The 23,192-nt window shown below is 40.4% G+C and overlaps 1 protein-coding gene across 3 annotated transcripts; it reads left to right on the top strand.

Moving 5' to 3' along the window:
• Positions 1-13,429: 13,429 nt before the first annotated feature.
• LOC135660479 (probable protein phosphatase 2C 59) lies at positions 13,430-20,112 on the top strand. 3 transcript variants are annotated; one of them, XM_065176386.1, is made up of 9 exons: positions 13,432-14,059; positions 14,531-14,658; positions 14,879-14,977; positions 15,068-15,226; positions 17,650-17,737; positions 17,814-17,905; positions 18,019-18,097; positions 18,205-18,362; positions 19,240-20,112. In XM_065176386.1, the coding sequence occupies exons 1-5, from the start codon at positions 13,992-13,994 to the stop codon at positions 17,706-17,708; spliced, it is 513 nt and encodes a 170-aa protein (XP_065032458.1). In that variant the 5' UTR covers positions 13,432-13,991; the 3' UTR covers positions 17,709-17,737; positions 17,814-17,905; positions 18,019-18,097; positions 18,205-18,362; positions 19,240-20,112. The 3 variants fall into 3 exon arrangements, with proteins under 3 accessions (XP_065032456.1, XP_065032458.1, XP_065032457.1); XM_065176385.1 differs by lacking the exon at positions 19,240-20,112 and having other exon boundaries at positions 18,205-18,531; XM_065176384.1 differs by lacking the exon at positions 19,240-20,112 and having other exon boundaries at positions 13,430-14,059; positions 15,068-17,737; positions 18,205-18,531.
• Positions 20,113-23,192: the final 3,080 nt, after the last annotated feature.

Here is a 23,192-nt window from a genome sequence, read left to right on the forward strand (position 1 = left end):
TTTTGTGCCATTGTGAATGAAACAGCAAGAAATGATTTCTTGGGAGACAATATTAAAATTGTTATGAGAAGGTATAACATATCATAGGCAAATTCACTTAATAACGCATAGTAAACAGGTTGTGCAAGAAAAAGTTCATATGCCCCGACTAAATTAGAATGAATGATGCAAGCATATGGAGGGATAATAAATAAGTTTGGGACATTGAGGGATAATTAATATGTTTTTTTAATTATCACTAAAGAACCTTTACCACCTCGAAACAATAATCTCCTATGTCGATAGAATATTATCTTAAATATTGGCTAATTGTAAAAAAATTTTGCCCATGAGAGATAATTTGGGGAATAAAAGTTCAATTAAGATTTTAAGAAGAATTTTATAATTTAAATTATATAATAATATTGGTTAAAAAAAAACTTTAGTCGATCATCAATAAACATACACCTATGATGAAAATGATGAAATTAAAATCAGTTGGACCATTATGATATTCCAATATCCACTAAATAATTCAATTGTATAGTCATCTAGATTGAGTCTTTTTACCAAAATTTATAGATCTTAGAAAATCTTAAATTTACTTATATTCAAAAGGTATGAAAAGTTAAGATTAGAAATTATATGTAGAGTAGGCCAAGTTTGAGCAATCGATTCATTCCAAAAATTGGAGTAAAAGACACCACTTCTACCCTAATTTGAACATCTTTGTGACAAATCTCACTATCTTCCCAAATACGTTGGATTTTGCTTTCGTCCTACACTCATGTAATTCACAGTAGGATAAGATTTGGTGTTATGATCACCCTGCATTTGTCCATTTTATCCTAATCATAATCTACCATCTCAAATTAATTTATCTAAAAATGGTTTGAAGTGGATTGATCGTTAAGACTCTTAACTAAGGCTCATATTAGCATTCTTAACTTGGAAGTCTTTAATTTGCTCGAGTGTCAAAGGTTCTTTTTTTCAAGATTCCTTAAAAATTAGCAATTCCATAAATTAAAAATACCCTAAAACAATCAAAATGAGTAGTCAAATAATCCCTCGCACAACTATTCTATCTTTAGCATCCTTATGTTTATCTGAAAATTTTGAAACTAAAAATGGCTTCTTCTTTTTTCAGATGATTATTTTCTTTATTTGAATTAGGAAAAAGTAATGATCCGAGGCAACGTGAGCAATTTAATGATATTTTCACTATCTATTGATCTTAGTGATAACTAAGACTCTTAATTCAAATCAATTTTATCATTTACTTGACAAGTTAGATATCATGGATAATGTCTAACAGAGGGGAGTGCTTAGAAGGATCACACTAAATCTAATAATTAACTTCCATTTTCATATGATGTCTGAAATGATAATATTAAATGTAATTACTTATTGCCATTTTCATAAAAATATATATGAAAATGATATGTTTTTCCCTTTATTATAATTCAATAAATATGATATATATATATATATATATATATATATATATATATATATATATATATATATATATTACTTATTGTCTCTATATAATGGACAATAAGTTGGACTCTTTCAAATCTCTGATCGTTGGAATGGATGGTACGCTCAATAGCACCCATAGCATCAACCTCGGAAGTAGCGGTCGTCCCCTTCCCGATAACTTGCTGGCAGAGATCCTCTCCTAACTCCCAGCAAAGACCTTCTTTAGGCTCCTCTCTATTTGCAAGACCTTTCGCCAGCTCTTATCAGATTCTCATTTTCTCCTTTCACAGTCGTACCACAACAATGTCATCTCCGGCTTCTTTCCTCACGACCGCGACTTTTCTGGACCCTTCTTCCTCGTTGACCCCTACGCCGGTGTGCCCAGAAGCCGCCTCGAATTCTTGTTCCGCAAAGGCAAAATCGTTGGGTCAGCTGGTGGCCTCGTCTTTGTGTTGCATAGGAAAGATGGTGCGTTATGCGTCTACAACCCGGCCCGTGGTACTCGGTGCCAGCTACCCTCCCCGCCGAGCAAGTATTGTACATGGGGTGGCATCGCGGTGAGATTCATGAACGATGGAGATGGGGTGACGAAAAGCTACAGGTTGGTCTACCTTTCACGGCACCCAGTAAGGAGTAAGTTGCACCGCTGTCAGGTCTATGACTCGTCTGCGAGGGTGTGGACGATGGACAAGGAACTCGACTTCGGTCGGTTGGAACTACATTTGGAGCACCCGGTGATCTGCGACGACGTCGTGTTCTGGGCATCGTCACATTCGTTCTCGAACGAGAGGATCGACCAGTATGTCGTCGCCTTTGATGTGAGGAAGGAGCGTACGCAGATCATCCCTCTGCCGAAAGAAGCAGCCGTCGCCTACTCGGACACGATCGGAATAGGCATGCGGGAGGGGAAGTCGCTGTGCCTAATGCATTACGAAACGTGTACTTGGGTGATCGGACTGTGGCTGCTGAGGAAGACAAACGACGGTCCGCCAGGATGGGTGAGGGCGCATGAGGTGAGCTTGGGCCAGTTAGGTTTCAGGGAAACCCCAAAGGTGAGCTGCATCGTGCTGAGTGAGGTGGCGATGACCACGTCACTTGTTTTCACCGTAGAAAGCGATGCATATATCTATGATATAAAGGATGGAGAACTCAAGAAGCTGGCATCGCTGGAATGCCCTTACCCACCGTTGACCCCTTACTCTAATACGCTTCGGCCATGCGGTGAAGAAGAGGAACTGTTCGAAACAACGTGAAGAGACCTTCTTTTTGTTTGTATTTCCTATTATGTATACATTCTCGTAGATAAGAGAAAGAAGTTGAATGAAAAATTATCTTTCTTGTGTCAATGCTGCGATTAAATGTGACCTGATGCGTCGTCGCCGATGGGGTCTTGATCCACAGGTTAATGTCGGGAGTTCACGATCGATGGGACGAGGTGTTGAGGTCGATTACGTCAGGAAGTTGGGACGCTACCATCGTCTTCCGGGAAGGTGCCACTTCGATCGGGGCGGTCGCGCTTCTGGAGGCGATCGAGCTCCAGCACATAAGGCCCTCGTCGGCGGGTTTCCAACTTTGGCCCCTCGTAGAATAAGTTGGTGGTTACCTTTTCCCCTTTTTTTGTCATCCCATGGCCAGATGTCGGTCAAGGGCTTTTATACTATTATGCGAGGATCGGTCGTACGTGGATTTGATACGGTGAACGATCCTCAAGTTGCGAGATGGTACCTTTGTGTGGTCGCACGTCCGGAATGCACGGAACGTGCCTGGAATGCCCCGAGTTTTTCGGGACGATACTTGACGAGGGAGTGCATCTCGGTATAGGTCCCAACCCGGTGCAGGGAGGTACTCTCGTGCCGACTTGGTGGGGGCGTGATGCGACAGAGGTTGTGACGTGACGGGAATACAAAATATGCCTTATCATCATGAAATAAAGGGTTTTTTGTTAGTAGAATTTTCTGCTATTGTGAATGAAACAGCAAGAAATGATTTCTTGGGAGACAATATTAAAATTGTTATGCGAAGGTATAACATATCATAGACAAATTCACTTTGACTTAATAATGCAAAGTAAACAGGTTGTGCAAGAAAAAGTTCATGAAAGAGAAGAGGATTGTTTAGTTGATTCATATGCATGCATGCATGCGTTCCCTGTCGAGCAACAACATCTTGTCATTCTGCAACTATAACCAATCTGCACTATACAATCTTAGATAGACAACATCTTGTCTATATAACTTTTTGGGATTTGTTCGATTTCAAGAGAGGAGACAACGAATAACATACTATTAGTGTACAAAAACGAATAATGCTTTGAAATGTAAGAAAAAAAAGAAATATAACATACTAAATAATACTTACTGCATCCTTTAAGTCATAAAAGGAGCCTCTGAGTTATTCTCATCTTCATTCTTTTTTTCTTCTCTTATTTTTTTTACCCTTAATTGCCAATATTATAGGTTCTCCTTTTTCTTTTTTTTTTCTTTCTCAACCTCGTCCACAATCTTCATTGTCCTTTTGTTTCAACCTTACCTGCCACACGTCTATATTAAAAAAAGTTAGGATTTATGTTAAAAGAAAAAAAAAATACTAGTATGAGTTATGAGTTATTAAAGCTCATTATGGACTGAACTAATGAGCTATCTGCCCAATAGATAAGAATCTCTAATGGAATTATATCTGTAGTTAGATTTGGAAAAAAAAAACTCATGCAAATTCATAATTAGATCACTCATCGTCGGTTAATTCTGAGCAATTCAGTGGTCAAGAAAGTCTTGTCCGGCAAGAAAAGGTATCGAAATCTTGAATCAAATGGGATGATGCTAAAACCCAGAACACCAAGTAACCTCTTCTCAAAATCGATTAAATGAGGATTAGAGATCGATTAAATTAGGTTCTAGTTAAATCGAGTTCAATTGAAACATTGAGTTATAATACAAGTTGATTGATAGCTAATTGATGTTATTTAACATTAATGATATTTGAAAGATAACTTTAAATGTTTCAATGTATTATTTCATTTCTATATAGACATAACATGTTATAAGACGATTTTATTTTCCTACTAAGGACAGGTAGGGTGATTCCCTTTGAGGATTAACAGGTTATAAGACATGACGATCGGATAGTTATTATATCTATTATTGGATAGAACGTGTGTTATGATTGAGTCGGTACTAAGAGGGGGGGTGAATTAGTGCTTTCGTTAAAATCACTGGTTTTAAAAATTTTGTTCGATGAAAAATCGTATCGAAAAAATATTAACTTGGAAAGCGTACGGAAGCTTAGTGAAAGTATGAATTTAGTTTGCAATAAAGGTAAATAGTAAGAAGTAAATTCAAACCAGATTTTTATAGTAGTTCGGTTATCGTGATCTACGTCCACTTCTGATTGCTCTTTCGTTGAGACCACCGGCTTCCATTACCGAAGATCAACTACCCGTACAACTCAATTCTCTTTTTGACAAGTTGAGGAGAGAACCTTTACACCCCCACTTACTCCTCTCTTAAATAAAAATCAACCTTAGACTATAGAAGGAGAACTCTCATAAGATTACAACAGAATTTATCTTTGTTTTTGTTCTCAATTCTTGTGTGATCTGAACAGGGATGATAAAGGTATTTATAGGCTCCAAACAGATTAAAAATTGAAGCCTAAAAGTGTCTCATTCTCAATTTTTAGGATATTGGCGGTACCACCACTTGACAGAGCCTCGGAGACTAGGCTCTAGTGGTAACATCGCTTGATAGCTTTTATGGCCGATGATACCACTGCCAACTTTGGGCGGTACCATCGACTGGACCTCCTCGGAGGTTGAGCTTCAAGTGGTTCTATCACCCACCATGGGTGGTGCCACTGCCTAGCATGGTTCTAAGTGGCTGAGTGGGTATTCCATTCGACCCAACTCAGCCCTAACTTATGCCTAATTATCCCCTAATTGAGTTGACCTAATTACATTCTAAATTGACTCAATTAGACTCTAAACTAACTCAATCTAGACATAGTCGATTACAAGCGAATCCTATGTTGTCCGACATGTCATTGGTTCATCTGACACTTCGTCCAATCCTTCGATGTATTGCCCAATCGACATGTTGATTCTTGCAACTTCCAATCTCCTTGGCGTAAAGTCTGATCCTTCAACCCGATGCCTAAATTCATGACACGAAGCCTTCTACCGACACGTCGATCGATCCTCCAGCCGACGTCCAATCTTCTAATATGTTCTCTTTGGCCTAACGTTTGATTTCTCCTACTTTAATCAATTTGCCTTTTATGATCGAAGCTAGTCCTGCGTTACTTAAATGCATATTAGATCACAAACACATCAATTGATTTCATCATCAAAATCCGAGATTCAACAACATGTCCTTACTTTGACGAGTAAGAGATACTATTATTTATGTTGTTAGGAGTGTAATATGGATTTATTTTCATTCACTATTGTGAGTTTATAAAGGTTCCTCCGAGTATGCCTTCAAGCATTTGATATATGTCAATATGATGATTAACTTTTGAATATATATTTATTTTATAGTTGCCTTATAAAGGTTCCTCCTCGTATTACGGAATTTTTTTACTTTATTTTAAAATTTTAAAGTAACCAACCAATAATACTATACCAAATTTCAATTGAGAACAAATATTCCTTTAACTAGGGCTAGTTGAATTTTATTTTTGAGTTATTTTTGAGTTAGTATCACTATATTTCTAAATAAAACCTATGACTACTTTTAATTTATATTTTGATAAATAAAAAATTATAATAAATATTTATTATTTATATATATTAATAATGTGATATTTATTTATTTGACTTTTGATATATGGAATGATGTTATAATCCAATGAAAAAAATCCTAAATGTGGTAATATTCTTTCTTGTATAATGTAACAATTTATAACTAAAAAATTAATATAAATAAAATATTCCTGACTAAATTCATCATTTCGGCTTCTCGTTATCCAAGAAACAAAGATAAATTATTGTATATTGGTCATCATGCATAATTTGATTTAGTTACCTCATTTGAATAGACAACATAACATTCTAATCATCAAGTTATCGTTGAATCTGTAAAATTTTACAATCAAAATCAGAAATAAGCATTTTATGGGGAGGAATCATGGTTTAGAATTTATGTAACAACTTGGGTAATAATGACATAAATATAAAAAGACAAAGGTTCGCTACTTTAATAGCTCTAAGGTCAATTTTCAGAATGAATGAATGAAAGCATATCGAGGGATAATAAATAATTTATCATAAGTTTTTTTTTTTAATTTTTATTTTAATTATCACTAAAGGACTTTTACCCTAGATTTGTACCTCCAAAACAACAATCTCCTATGTCGATAGAATATTCTCTTAAACGTTGGCTAATTGTAAAAAATTGTTTGCCCATGAGAGATAATTTGGGGAATAAAAGTTCAATTAAGATTTTAGGAAGAATTTTATAATTTAAATTATATAATAACATTGATTAAAAACCACTTATAACTTTATGAGTCTTGCATCAGTAAAAGAAAAAGAAAAACTTTAGTCAATCATCAATAAGCATACACCTATGATGAAAATGATGAAATTAAAATCAGTTGGACCATTATGATATTCCAACATCCACTAAATAATTCAATTATGTAGTCATCTAGATCGAGTCTTTTTTACCAAAATCCATAGATCTTAGAAAATCTTAAATTTACTTATATTCAAAGGGTATGAAAAGTTAAGATTAGAAATTATATGTAGAGTAGGCCAAGTTTGAGCAATCGATTAATTCCAAAAATTGGAGTAAAAGACACAACTTCGACCCTAATTTGATCATCCTTGTAACAAATCTCACTATCTTCCCGAATACATTGGATTTTGCTTTTGTCCTACACTCATGTAAGTCACATTGCGATAAGATTTGGTGTTATGGTCACCCCTCATTTGTCCATTTTGTTCGTATCATAATCTACCATCTCAAATTAATTTATCTAAAAATGGTTTGAAGTGGATTGATTCTTAAGACTCTTAATTAAGGCTCATATTGGCATTCTTAACTTGGAAGTCTTCAATTTACTCGAGTGTCGAATGTTCTTTTTTCAAGATTCCTTAAAAATTAGCAATTCTATAAATTAAAAATACCCTTAAACATTCAAAATCAGTAGTAAAATAATCCCTCACACAACTATTGTATCTTTAGCATCCTTATGTTTATCTGAAAATTTTGAAACTAAAAATGGCTTTTTTTTTCAGATGATTATTTTCTTTATTTGAATTATGAAAAAGTAGTGATCAGAGGCAACGTGAGCAATTTAATGATCTTTTCACTATCTATTGATCTTAGTGATAACTAAGGCTCTTAATTCAAATCAATTTTATCATTTACTTGGCAAGTTAGATATCATGGATAATGTCTAACAGAGGAGAGTGCTTAGAAGGATCACACTAAATCTAATAATTAACTACTATTTTCATATGATGTCTGAAATGGTAATATTAAATGTAATTACTTATTGTCATTTTCACAAAAATATATGAAGATGATATGTTTTTAGCTTTAATGTAATACAATAAATATGAATATATATATATATATATATAATATACATATATATATATATATATATATATATATATATATATACATATATATATATATATATATATATATATATATATATATATATATATATATATATATAATTTCATGGAAAGAGTCCATGAATATGGTAATCGGTCCTCGAAACATTTCTCAGTTTCAGATGATGAAAGTTCGATATCTTCTCACACTAAGAGTCATCGGCCTTCTCTATTCTCTATATAATGGACAGTTGTACTTTTCCAAATCTCTGATGGTTGGAATGGATGGTATGCTCAATAGCAGTCATAGCATCAACCTCGGAAGTAGCGGTCGTCCCCTTCCCGATAACCTGCTGGCAGAGATCCTCTCCTACCTCCCAGCAAAGACCTTCTTTAGGCTCCTCTCTGTTTGCAAGACCTTTCGCCAGCTCTCATCAGATTCTCATTTTCTCCTTTCACAGACGTACCACAACAATGTCATCTCCGGCTTCTTTCCCCACATCCGCAACATTCCTGGGCCCTTCTTCCTCATTGACCCCTACGCCGGTGTGCCCAGAAGCAGCCTCGAATTCTTGTCCTACAGGAAAGTCGTAATCCTTGGGTCAGCGGGTGGCCTCGTCTTTGTCTTGCATAACAAAGATGATGCCTTATGCGTCTACAACCCGGCCCGTGGGACTCGGTGCCAGCTGCCCTCCCCGCCGAGCAAGTATTGGACATGGGGCGGCATCGGCATCGCGGTGAGATTCATGAACGATGGAGATGGGGTGACGAAAAGCTACAAGTTGGTCTACCTTTCACGGACCCCAGAAGGGAGCTCGTTGCACCGCTGTCAGGTCTATGACTCGTCTGCGAGGGTGTGGACGATGGACAAGGAACTCGACTTCGGTCGGATGGAACTACATTTGGAGCACCCGGTGGTCTGCGACGACGTCGTATTCTGGGCATCGTCACATTCGAAATCGTACGAGAGGATCGACCACTATGTCGTCGCCTTTGATGTGAGGAAGGAGCGCACGCAGATCATCCCTCTGCCGAAAGAAGCAGCCGTCGCCTACTTGGACACGATCGGAATAGGCAAGTGGGAGGGGAAGTCGCTGTGCCTAATCCATTACGAAATGTGTACTTGGGTGATCGGACTGTGGCTGCTGAGGAAGACAAACGACGGTCCGCCAGGATGGGTAAGGGTGCATGAGGTGAGCTTGGGCCAGATAGGGTTCAGGGAACCCCCCAACGTGAGCTGCGTCGTGCTGAGAGAGGTGGCGATGACCACGTCACTTGTTTTCACCGTAGATAGCGAGGCATATAGCTATGATATAAAGGATGGAGAACTCAAGAAGCTGGGATCGCTGGGATGCAGTTACCCACTATTGATCCCTTACTCTAATACGCTTCGGCCATGCGGTGAAGAAGAGGAACTGTTCGTAGATAAGAGAAGAGAAGTTGAATGAAAATTTTTGTCTTTCATGTGTCCAATGCTACGATTAAATATCATGAAATAGAGGGTTTTCTGTTAGTAGAATTTTCTGCCATTGTGAATGAAACAGCAAGAAATGATTTCTTGGGAGACAATATTAAAATTGTTACGAGAAGGTATAACATATCATAGACAGGTTCTGCAAAGTAAACAGGTTGTGCAAGAAAAAGTTCACATGTCCTGAAAGAGAAGAGGATTGTTTAGTTGATTCATATGCATGCATGCATGCATGCGTTCCCTGTCGAGCAACAACATCTTGTCATTCGGCAACTATAACCAATCTGCACTCTATACAACGTCGGCAACGAATTCATATGCTTTGAAATTTAAGAAAAAAAAGAAATATAACATACTAAATAATACTTACCGCATGCTTTAAGTCATAAAAGGAACCTCTGCATTATTCTCATCTTCATCTCTCTTTTTTTTTTTTTTTTTTTTGCCCTTAATTGCCAATATTACAGTTTCTCCTTTCTTTTTTTTTTTTTCTTCTCAACCTCGTCCACAATCGTCATTGTCCTCTTTTTTCAACCTTACCTGCACACGTTTAGATTAAAAAAGTTAGGATTTATGTTAAAAGAAAAGAAAATACTAATATGAGCTATGAGTTATTAAAGCATTATGGGCTGAACTAATGCGCTATGTGCCCAACAGATAAGAATCTTTAATGGAATTATATCTGTAGTTAGATTTGGAAAGGCAAAAAACTCATGCAACTTCATAATTAGATCACTCATCGTCGGTTAATTCAGTGGTCAGATCTCAGGAAGTCTTGTCCGGCAAAAAAAAGTACCGAAATCTTGATTCAAATGGGATGATGCTAAAACCCCGAACACCAAGTAACCTCTGCTTCCTTTTCCCTCTTTTTTTCTCGATACGTTAGATGTCATGTGTTAGTGCAAACAACTTTACGCCGTGGCCTCGGGGCCGACGCGGTTTGTTCTGGGTCCGAATGGCGGGGATCTCCCAGGGGGGTTCCTCGGGACTGTAGAGGTCGCCGGCTCGGGTCGGTTCGGTCGTGGAGGGGGGTCGCCGTTTCCTCTGGGAAGGGGCTCCTCGCCTGTGCGTCCGGTGAGAGGCGCCTCGTCTTCGTTCCTGCACACAGGTCGGGTCGGAAGCTCGGCCTGACCCTTCCAACGATCAAGTTAGTGATGTGGAGTGGAGTGGTTTTGAGGGTGTTTTTGTGTTGTCCTCTCCCTCCTTTTCTCCCTTGGCATGCAAGGGTTTTTATAGTGAAGGTGGTGCGTAGGACTGCTAGCAGGGAGCAGGATCGAACTCCCGGTAGCGTCTGACACTAGTGTTGGCGTCACGTGAGGGGCTGGGCTCCTGTAGGATAGTGACGTGCCTCGGTTGGCGTTCTGGTCTTGTTTGACCAGGTGTTGTCAGGTCAACCGAGGGGCGATGCGTCATCCGAGACAGCTGACGTCAGCCCGAGTCTTATCGCCATTATTACCCTCATCATATTCCCCCCCCAATGGAAGTTATGCGTCGGTTGCCGTAAGGCGAGTCCGAGGCATGGCTTCGGTTCTAAGGAACCGTCTCTGTCGGGCGAAGGCCGGTTCATTGCCAGGGGTGTGGGAATCATGGAGCTTGACAATTGACGAGGGTTGGATGTGCAGTGGTGGCTCTGGGTGGCCGAGGAACCTCAAGTAGTGGTTCGTCGGTCAAGTTGGGCTTGGTTGTAGGGGTGGTAGGCCCCTCAGGCGGGCAGGCCGCGCAGGAGTGGTCTCGGGCAGCATGGGGTCGAGGAGCTCTCGGGCAGGCAGTGGCCGAGGAGCTACTTAGGCGGGCAGGCCGCGCAGAGGAAGTCTCGGGCAAGCTGTGGCCGAGGAGGTCTCGGGTAGGCTGTGGCCGAGGAGGTCTCGGGCAGTATGCCCTCCTTCTAGCGCCAAAATGTTACGGGGAACAACTGTATGCCGTGGCCTCGGGGCCGACGCGGCTTGGTTCGGGTCCGAATGCGCGGGGATCCGACGCGGCGCTCCTCGGGACAACTGGGGTGGCCGGTCACGGCGGTCCGAATGGGACGTAGCGTGGGGGGTGAAGCCTCGTCGTGGTGACTGGGAGATGCGACCTTGCCTTCGTTCCTGCATACAGGTCGGGTCGGAAGCTCGGCCCGACCCCTCCGACGATCAAGTCAGATGATGTGGAAGGGAGTTTTCTGCCGTGGAGAAGTCCCCCCTTTCGTTTAGAACTCGGGGGTATTTATAGGGTAGTTTAGCGTTACCTGATGTGCCCGCCTGTGGGAGGCAGGATCGTACCTCTGACGACGTCTGACGCTGTTACTAACGTTGCGTGGAGAACCGGACTGTCGCAGGGTATGGGCGAGGGTCGGTCGTCGTCCTCTCCTGTCGTGGTCAAGTGCACGGGGTCGGAAGTCGTTGCCTGATAGTGGATGACGTCAGCGCGTGTCGAGTCAGCGTTATTGCCTTCCTCATTGGGCAGAGTGGCGCCCAGGTGGGGCAGTCGTCGTGACACGTCATGTCGCCATTATTACCCCTATCATCATGGATAATGTCTTACTGAGGTTTTCATATGATATCTCAAATGGTAATTTTAAATGTAATTACTATTTATCATTTTCATAAAAATATATGAAGAATGATATTTTTTTCACTTTATTTTAATACAATAAATATGAAATATATATAGTTTCATGGTCAGAGTTTATGAATATGGTAATCGGTCCTTAAAGAAGAAAGTTGTGTCGATAGAAGACGCAGAGGATGACAAGAACATGTGTATATATATACATACAAGCACGGTGGTGGGACGCGGAAACTTAAATAAGAAAGCCGTAAGGGAGGTGCCGCGGGCGAGCGAACCACCACCGCTTACTTAGCATATAAATCAATATATACACATATTGATTTTAAAAAAAGAAACTTCTCATTTTTCAGATTTTTAATAGCGCTTAATTTTTTGCTTAATCCTTGAAATATCCAATTATCTACCCTTTTTTTTTTTTTTCTTTTTTTCCTTTTTCTGTGGACTAGTTGGATGAATCGATCCAATTATAGTATTTTCAGTAATACTAAGAAACAATCGTCAATGCAATAAAAAATATAGTTATAATATTTTATATTATGAAAAATACTATAACATAAAATAAAAATACTGTAAAAAATAATATTTTCAAAATAATTATATTTATAAATATATTATATTATATTATTTTTTGGGTATTACTAAAATACTATAACATCGTATTAAAAATATTGTAATCGGTATTAGGTTAAAAAAAAAATTGATGTCGGAAAATTTCTGAAAACGTGAGACTCTTTTATGGAGAAAAAAAAAAAAGAGAGAATTCCCTCACATTCATATGCATTAAATTGCTGTTCGAGGGGCAAATGACAATCGACTTACAGAGATTGACCGAGTCAATAAATATGAAAATTGTTGTGTTTATATATAATACCACCAAATTAATGCAACAGGGAATTTGCATCGCATTCATCCTCACTAAAAATTGGTGGATTGAGGCGTTGACTTGCCAACTGCCTGAGTCATTTCGATCCTCGCCACAGCTTCCGATCGAAGTCAACGACGTGCTCGTCTTCCCCACATGGATTTCATCGGTAATCCCCCAGAAAAAAAGCTCTATCATGTTAATATACTATGCTCGAGAAAATGTCGGTGTTCATCACGTTAATTCCATCGGGAATTAAGCTGCATTATATTATGCTTCCTCCCGATATATATATATATATCTCATAAGAAATGGAATAATCATGCATCGAAAAGAACACCCAAACAAGCGACAAGTATAACGATGGCATGCGGTTACGTGATGGCAACCACTTAAGCAATGCAAGCACGCAAAGGAAAGATAGAAGTGACCTCTCACACACAAATGTATGATTTATTACAACCATTTTTTGTCCTTTTAAGTTTTGATTGTTATTATAGCATTGTTATGTATGCTCATATATTGCTAATTAGATCTTCGATTTAGTCAATTAAACTTAATTAATTATACTTTAACGCTCAATTAAAGTTATTTTTCTTGAGACATGTGTATTTATTTATCTATTTATTTTCGGTACCAAATGGAGACCTAAGCATATCCATTCATACATTTTAACTTCTACTCAAAACCCACCGCCTACCCCCCACCATTAATCCGTTGTTTCCTCCCTCGACGTTTCTTCCCCGTTGCCAGCGATCGAAACCAGTGCTCGGCGTCTCCTCTCTCTCTCTCTCTCTGTCTCTCGGTGAAGGATCTCTTCATCTGCCCTCTTTTCTTTTTGGAGTTCGAGATTGCTTCCGTTGATCGACGTGGTAAACGTTTGTGGGGGGGAGGGGGTATCGGATGTCGATTGCAGGGGGTGAATTTGGTCGCGGTGGGGATCGACGGCTGATTCGAGTGTGAGGAAATCGGGCATGGGTTTCTTTCCAGGCTGATTGGATCGGCCTTCTTGTTTCGGTGGTTTCGGTGGGATCTTCCCTCACTTTGATCTTTGTTTGGGGGGCGAATATTTCGGAGGGAAGATGGGGTATTTGAACTCCATCAGTGGGCTTCAAGCAGACGGTGCTCCGGTCAGCGGGGGAGGACTCAGGTCTCGTTCGTTTATTCCTTGTGAAGTCGTATTAAGGCTTACGATATTCTTTTCTAGATTTGTTTATGTTTCGTATCTCGTGCGATTTTCGAGCTGATCTTATGCTAGCATTCGCTTCATATATTTTGAGTTCTAATTCGAAGACAAACTAGCTAGTTATTGGAAGAGATTTATTTATTTATTTATTTTTTATGTATAAACAGTCGTTTATTCCTTAATAATTCAATATAAGTTAGATCCTTAATAATTGACAAACAAGTTATGAGATGGTTCGTCAGATATGGATGTGTGAACTTACATGGGAAACATGGTTCTTTTACGCTGAATAAACTCATAGAACTGCTTCCTATCTGTTAATTGTGGTTCTTGAATCTGCAGTTGAATATGTTGCCTAAAGTAGGCTGTAAAGAAACATCCTACTCTTGCGTGTCAATCTAACATTAAAACTCATGCTTATTTCTTTCAAGACAGTCAAGATGGGAAGTTTGGTTATGGGTATGCAAGCTGTCCGGGGAAAAGATCTTCGATGGAAGACTTCTATGAGACGCGAATTGACAGCGTTGATGGAGAAATTGTTGGCTTGTTTGGGGTCTTTGATGGTAAAATTTCTGCAGTATTTTGTTGTCTTTGTTATGTTTAGAATGTCTTATCTTTTTTTTTTTTTGTATTTGCAAATTTTTGGTAAAACTGACATAGAAAACCCATTCATTAACTTGCTTCTTTCAATCCTTTTCTAGGGTAAATTTCTCTCGTGGAGAGTTGCTTATACATTCAATATCCTAACGTTAGACTTTGATGCTTTGATGAGTGGTTATGTAGGTCATGGCGGTGCCCAAGTAGCAGAGTATGTTAAACAAAACCTCTTCAGCAACTTACTCAGGCATCCAAAGTTCATTACCGATACAAAATCAGCTATAGGTGGTGCTGATTTGCATTTTGTACTATGAAAGAGCTTTTAGAGAACAATAATATTTGGCTTATGAAATTCATCTGTGCTGTTACCTTCAGCTGATGCATACAACCACACGGACGCAGAATTTTTGAAATCTGAGAACAGCCAGAACCGAGAGGCGGGTTCAACTGCATCAACAGCTGTCCTTGTTGGTGATCGTTTGCTCGTTGCAAATGTTGGGGACTCTAGAGCTGTCATATGTAGAGGAGGAGATGGTAGGCCCCTCATCCTTAAATCAGTTCTCTTATCATCAATTATGTGTAACGGATTTCTGTACTTAATCTAGAACTAAACCGGCTCAATTTAGATGGAGTTTACTGCATTTTTTTTTACTAACTGTATTCTGACAACCCAACCTATTTAAGAGCAATATTTAGAATGTGACACCAGTGACATCTAGGTTCTTAGGATATATGTAGGTTCTAGACCAACAAAGTTTTTTGGCCTTCTCTTGATCCTGCCAAATGCTATAGTAGCTCTGTGTGTCTCTGGTGTACTGAACACATTGAAACAAATAATCATATAGTTTCAGATTCTTCAAAAATATAGTAATATAAAAAAGTATAGACAGGAAGGAGAAAGAGAACATATTCCTGTTTGGATTCACAGAATTTAAGCCTGAAATTGGAGAATTGAACCTGCGAAAAAATCTTCAGAAATGGCTGAAACTGCACACTTATGGTGATAAATGAGGATTTAAATTGTTGATGATGGATGAGGTGCTAAAGTTCATTACGCTCTCGTATTGCATGTACTCTTTTTGAAATGAGATTTGAAGATTAATAGTTTACTAGCAAGTTAAACAGGATTGGAAACTTAATATTAAGTTATCCAATTTTTACACAGCATTATTTAAAGAATAATAATCACTTTTTTATGCTACTTCTATAAGCCATTGCACTTAATGTCTTTATGACTTATCGATGCTACAGTGGTTTCATAGCTACATACTTTTGGTGAAATTGTATACTAATAGTTTAGTCATGTTATCTTGTCTTTAATGTATGATCTAAGAACTATTTTTTGTTCATCGCTTGAGTGTTGTTCCTTGATGAAACTTTCCATTTAGCGCTGTACATAGTAGGTTTTGGTACCACTTTAGATGTATGACATGTCTTGGAATCTACAAATGGGATTTTTATTGGTGTGATTTATTATTCTACGGTCTTTTATCCTCCAGTCCACATTTTGTTGGTTATATTTCTTGCATTCTGGAATTGACCCTTGTCAAAACCATCTAATCGTAGACTTCGACGATCGGGAGTTTAACTATTCACGCCAATGACAAAACAGGATGACAATGGAAGTTGATGTTTCCTTAATCCTGAAGCTTGTCATAAGCATATTTCTCCATTATTTGTTTTGTTCAGTGTTAAAGAATATATTTTTTATATGGAACTTTAGGTAGATATTATTGTGTCTCCATTATTTTTTCTTGCCAAATTTACATATTTTTTATCAAAAATCATCCCTCATGTATGTAGAGCTTGGTATTTAACATTTTACATATTTCCATAATCATTATCCGTGATCTACCATTTGCTTTTGTTTGGATGTTTGCTTGCCCATTTGTTCATCTCATGGTTCAATTACTATATGTGGTCATCTTTAGTTTGAGATTATTGCCTTCTAACTAGATTCAAATTTCTGATTGATTTATGAATGGCAATAAACAGTACTGTGTGGTGCTGTTGACATACTTGTTGTCATTGAATCCTGTTGTTTATGTTTGTTCTTATGCCCGTTGAGGTTGTTCTGTATTCTTTATAAGATATCCATGCAATCTCTTCTCATTTCAATTGATTGGGTCGAAAAATCAATCTAGAATTTGTTGCATCACTCGATCCAGTTATCTTGAAAATTGTAACTAATAAAGACTTTTTATTTAGCATATTAAAAGCTGCTTGTGGTTCTAATTTTCGTTGTTTTTTTTTTCCCACTTTTTCTTTGTTAAATCGAGTTTGGCATCTCAACTTGTGCTCAATTAATACAAAAGTTTATGTATTCTATGAACCTCTTGATACAAACATCTGATTCTTGGTTTTTCAGTGGCATCAGTTGCAACAAGTCCTTTTCTGAGGCAAACAGTTGTGCCAATTTCTTGTAGAGCACCCATTTTACTTGCAAGTTCTGTTTCTTGGTTCTTACAATATATTGCAAAAGCAATTTTCTGATCATGATAGAGTAGTTGACCAAACGAACTTCTGGGTGCTTCATAATTTAGAGAAAAAAGTCTTTTGTTCCCCATATGGTAAGTTTTGCTTCTAGTTTGTGCAGTAGATTGCAACGGCAATTCTTCTGATTGCTTGGTAATTTAGAGAAAGAAACCTTTTGTCCCTCGTGCATCATGGTCAAAAGCCAGTTCTTGGTACTTTGAACAACAGAGACCTGGCAAATCAACCTGTTGTGGTACTTGGTTGATGTGAGCTCTCATAATTAAACCAATCACTCTATTTTGATGGTGATAATATGGAGATGATTTTCTCTGGATGTGCTTGAAGGTTCTGTTTTTAACAAATTCAGTATCTGAAATAGAATACAATCACCAGAATCTTGTATTGAATTATTGATTGAGCCTCTTAAAAGTTTAGTTCTTTACTAGGAACTCGGCTCACGCTATTTTTTGTAACTTTTGCAGCTATAGCTGTCTCAAGGGATCACAAGCCTGACCAAACAGATGAGAGAGCAAAGGATTGAGGATGCTGGGGGCTTTGTAATGTGGGCTGGTACTTGATCTCCTCCATCATTTTTTATCAGTTTAGATCATTTCGTTATATAAATACTGATCAACTGTAACTGCAGGGACATGGCGTGTCGGTGGTGTTCTTGCCGTTTCTCGTGCATTTGGTGATAGGCACCTGAAACAGTTTGTTGTCGCAGATCCAGAAATTCATGTTTGATCTCTGACCTATCACTTTATTCCTACAATGTTATTGTCTTCAAGACTCGAGACATATCATCATCTGACAGTAATGCCTTTGACTGCTTCGACTACTGTTGAATGCAGGTGGAAGCGGTTGATGGATCTCTCGAATTCCTCATCCTTGCAAGTGACTGATTGTGGGATGTTGTCACGAACGAATGAGGTATACTTTAAAAGAAGAAAATAACAAAAAACAAAAAAAAAAGTAGGTACCTGAAATATCATCTCCGAAGATTGAACCCTTTCTTTTTCATTTGGTTCCAAATTCAGGAGGCGGTGGTAGCTATTGTCAAACCCCTACAAGATCCAGAACAAGCAGCAAAGAAACTGTTACAGGAGGCCTATCAAAGGGGTAGTTCTGACAACATCACTTGGTGTCGTGGTACAGTTTCTTGGCTAGCCTTGATAACACAACCGAGCAGCAATAGGTACAAATTGTCTGCTTGATCTTTGTTATCGCTTTGTTATCTGTAATGGTTTAGTGGAGTCTGTATCATGCTGTTTTCACTTTTGTTAGAATAATCAATAAGATTGTTTGGTTAGAGTGCCTAAATTTCTTCCTGAATAGTCGTTTATATATACATACCATTTTTACCATTTGGAATTTACTCCTGCAATTAAAGTAGCTCAAGTTTGGTAATTTAAGCCTCAAGGAACAATTTTGATATGCCCCCTATGAAAGCAAAATGAGACCCATGAAAGAAGGTCTCTTATTGAGTTTGTATTATAAATGTTGGCAGGAAGATTAGTTTCACATGGATACAGAATTGAAGTGTCTAATGATACATAGTGGAGTTTGATTGTGATAGTTTCCATGGTAACTTTGACCATTTTGACGTAGATTCAAAGGTAAAGCCGTATAACCATTCTTCGTGATTGATCCATCAAAGGGTCATGCCCATGTCTTATCTAGCGTGGCAGATGCGCGGATGTGTTTGAATAGAATAGAATAGAATAGAATCTAACCTATTAATTTGTTGTTTGCGCCCATTAACAAAAATTATAGGTCCCATGGCATCCAAGAAGGATAGGAACATCGAAGTTACTTTTTATTAACCCTACACAGTTTGCCTCGTGCAAAAGAGTCTACCTTAGCCTTCATATTCTCCTCGTCTGTTGTCGACACAACCTTTCTTGACTCGGACACAAAAAAAAGGAAGAGAAAAATAAACCAAAAGAAGGCTAATGGAGTTGGGGACAACGACCGATGGAATGAACAAGTTGATCGAGTATGGTGCCTCTCTCTCTCTCTCTCTCTCTCTCTCCACACTAACCGGTTATTTAATGCTTTGTTGTCGTCCGCAGCCCACTGCCGACGACGCTTTCAGCAGAGCAGCGAGAACAGAAAAAAGGAGACGAAAAGTTGGTTCACCGGGGAAATGGAGGAGGGTGCCGAAAGCGGCGTTAAGACGTGGATCCTGGCATTTCTCTTTTGTCGAGGACAGCCGTAGAGATGCCACAACGTCGAAGCTGCTGCCTCGCTCCTCCAATTTACTCCTTCGCCCTTCCCTCTCCCTCCAAATTTGCTGCTCAGCTTCTTCTCCTCTTCTCCTCCACCACAAGGATTCCTCTCCGAGCCGACCACCTTGTGAGGTGTGCTTCTCTTTGCTCCTCTCAAGGGAATCCTGTGGCCTCCACTGCCTTCGTCTTCAGTTCTTGATCTCCGCAGCCATGGGCTCCGAGGCGGTCGTCGTCGTCGTAGGTGAATTGCCTCTGCTTCCGCCCATAAAGACTGCGCCGACGCGGGACAAGCCCGTGGAAGGCCGTCCCGATGCTGCCGAAACCGAAGAGGAAGAGTGCGTCACACCAAAAGGCGGAAGAGACCGTTCTCAAGCCCGTCCTTGTTTGTACGCCGGCGAAGAGAAAGCCGAAGCCGGCGAAGAGGGTACCGCCGGCTCCTTCCATGGAATTCCACGCCGTTACTCCCGATCTTACCTCGGTCTTCCTTCCTCTCCCTCCCAAGAAGAGAATTCGTGTAGTTTGATCTGAAGTTTCTTCACCAATCTCCTGTAACTCCTTCTGTTCCCCTTCTGTTTTCCCGTGTGCCTGGTAAAAGATTTTATTTCCTTTTATTGTTTTCTTTTCTTCCTTAGACGAAACAAAGACCATCAAGCACTTTGTGTAACATGAGGAGAACTGTCCTCCACATCATGCTGCAATGTGTACATATATCGGACAGTTCTCTTGGGTTCTTGCTTTTAGTCGTTCTGCAATCTAACACCGTCGAGGAACCCAAATTACTTACTGTGTCTTGGGATGCAAACTTGTGGAATTCCCTCATAATAGTTGTTACGGTCCATCAGTGTCTGTGCAGAGACAGATGGGAAGTTAAGGTATATCACATGATTCTAGATCAGACAGTACCTCACAACCCTTCTAAATTTCTGCATCTTGTTAAGAATCCAGCAGGTAGAAGGAAGAGATTCCTGTAGAAAGGGCACCATAATTTTAACTTTTATGGCCTAGGAAGACACACCTTACGAAGATTGCAGGCTAACGAATCACCAATATTTGTTTCTTTAGGGTGCCAAATGAGAACGAATAGTGTCCAATAGCTGGTCCTGTTTCTGCAATGTTTCTTTCGTTTCCTCTGCAGAAATCAACCTAATGTGGGTGAGAGCTGGGTACAGTTTGAGATCCAAGTTATTAATTCATGTGTACAGTAAGTAAATGTAGGAGATGGCAGAACATATGGAGCTGGTATCATAATGTGATGGAGGGAGTGACCACATGGATGGCAATTAAAAGCTGCAATCTTAGCAAGTGACATAGTGTCACGGCCTTAGCTGGAATTGCCTAAGGCGTGAGGCATCCTTGCGGCCAAAGACGCGAACTTAGCTTGCGTTGTCTAAGTCGCGGGTCACCTTTGCGGCAAAGACGCGAACTTAGCTTGCATTGCCTAAGTCGCGCTTCGCCCTTGCGATATTGCTCCGCGAGGATCAGCCCACTTGTAACCTCTCGCAAGTCCCGAAGGACCTGTAAAAGAATAAAGTTGATTAGTTCGAAAGAACGAGCGGCGGACAAGTCCCGACATCTCGCGAAAAGGGGAAGCTTTACAAGCAATTCAGCGAGCACCTTGCGTGCACAAGAGAAAAGAGGGAGAGGGGGAAAACAAGGGCTTTAGAAGGTTGAACGAACAGCTGCAAGCCCACAAACAACCACTCACCTGGTCCCGGGCGCGACAACAAGTTCCCATCAAGGCAACTTGCGAACTTGCGAACTTGCGAAAGAGTGTTCAACGCCCGGTATATATCCGAAGCCCCATCCAGCCCTGTGCCACCCGGGGGGTTCAAAGGGGCTGAGATGGCTGACGTTTTGGTGAGCATAGGCAGATTCCAGAAATCAGCCCGCGGCACGCGAAAACGGAGCTGTTTTAGGCTGTTTTGCTCGTTTCGGTGAGCGATCGCTTTGTAACGCTGCAGCTTGTTCGAACTTACATTTTTACAAGCAAAATAACCCAAAACTAAGAGAAAACATGCTGTCAAACAGCTGTACATGTAGGTGTGAGCGACGAACGGTTCGTTGAACGGAGTTGTTGCGAGTGCGCGACGATCGTTCGTGACATTCTCCCCCACTTAAACTGTCGACGCCCTCGTCGACGCTTGTTGGTAGTTGTTGATGATTTCTTCTTCATGTCGCAAGGCGTCTTCAGGCTCCCAACTGGCTTTTGTTCGGGGAAGCTTTCACCACTTCACCAAGTACTTTATCTGCTTAGCTCCGTTGGGTAGCTTTATCTTGCGGTCCGCCAGAATGGTTTCAACTCACTTCTCGTAGGAGGTTGTGATGGGAGGTAGCCGAGTTGGAACACTTCGGGAAGCATCTTGCGGGTCCAAGTGGTAGGCTTTTAGGTTGCTGGCGTGAAGAACGTTGTGAATTTTGAACCACGCCGGCAGCTGCAACTTGTAAGAGACGTTGCCTAACCTGCTGATAATTGGGAAGGGCTCTTCATACTTGCGCACCAATCCTTTGTGGACTTTGTTCCTAAAGAATTGGAGTGATGCCGGTTGGAGCTTTACCAACACCAAATCGCCAACTTTGAACTCTTGTGGTCGCCTTCCCAAGTCTACCCACTTCTTCATCATTTTTGCCGCCTTCTCCAAGTAAGCCCGCGCAATATCTGCATTTCGATGCCACTCTTTTGTGAAATGATAGGCTGATGGACTACTCCCAGTATACCCAATTGCCATGGTGTGCAGAGTTGACGGTTGTTGTCCTGTGATGATCTCGAAGGGGCTCTTGTTGGATGCAGAGCTCCGCTGCAAGTTGTAGGAGAATTGGGCAATGTCCAACAGCTTCACCCAATCTCGTTGGTTGGCACTCACGTAGTGCCGGAGATATTGCTTCAGGAGTGAGTTTATCCTTTCAGTCTGGCCATCCGTGTGGGGGTGGAGGCTTGTAGAGAAGTATAACTTCGACTCCAACAATTTGAATAGCTCGGTCCAGAATCTTCCCAAGAACCGAGCATCTCGATCACTAATGATATTGTGTGGGACTCCCCAATACTTCACCACAATCTTCATCATAAGCTTGGCCGCCTCCTCTGCTGAACAGTGTAGGGGAGCAGCAATGAAAGTTGCATACTTTGAAAACCGATCGACCACCACGAGTATCAATCCAAGTCTCCCTACAAGTGGCAAGCTTGATATGAAATCCAAGGAAATGCTCTCCCACGACCTTTCTGGTACGGGCAACGGCTCCAAAAGTTCCACCGGCTTCCGCTGCTCCACCTTGTCTTGTTGGCAAGTAAGGCATGTTCGAACATATTCCTCCACATCAGTCCCCATCTTCGGCCAGTAGAAGGCCCTCTCCACGAGAGCCAACGTTCTGTGAATGCCTGGGTGTCCAGCCCAAAGGGAATCGTGACACTCTTTTAAGGGTTCACGCCTCAAATTGTCCACTCGGGGAATATAAACTCTATTCCCTTTTGTGTAAACGAGTCCCTCCTGGACCCAAAATCGTCGTGCCTTGCCTTCTTTGATGAGCTGCATTAGGATAACTACTTGGGGGTCACTATACAGTCCATCCCTGATTCTGGAAAGGAAGTTGGAGTGCAACTGACTTGCTTGGTTTCCGCCCTCCAATTGGGCGGCATTCACACGCTCCACCTTCCGACTCAATGCATCGGCCACGACATTTGCCTTCCCAGGCTTATACTCCATTGTCATATCAAATTCAGCCAGGAAGTCCTGCCAACGCGCCTGCTTTAGGGAGAGCTTCTTCTGAGTTTGGAAATAGCTCAGAGCGATGTTGTCCGTCCT

Source organism: Musa acuminata, unplaced genomic scaffold (genome assembly GCF_036884655.1).
Source record: "Musa acuminata AAA Group cultivar baxijiao unplaced genomic scaffold, Cavendish_Baxijiao_AAA HiC_scaffold_486, whole genome shotgun sequence".
NCBI classification, from domain to species: domain Eukaryota; kingdom Viridiplantae; phylum Streptophyta; class Magnoliopsida; order Zingiberales; family Musaceae; genus Musa; species Musa acuminata.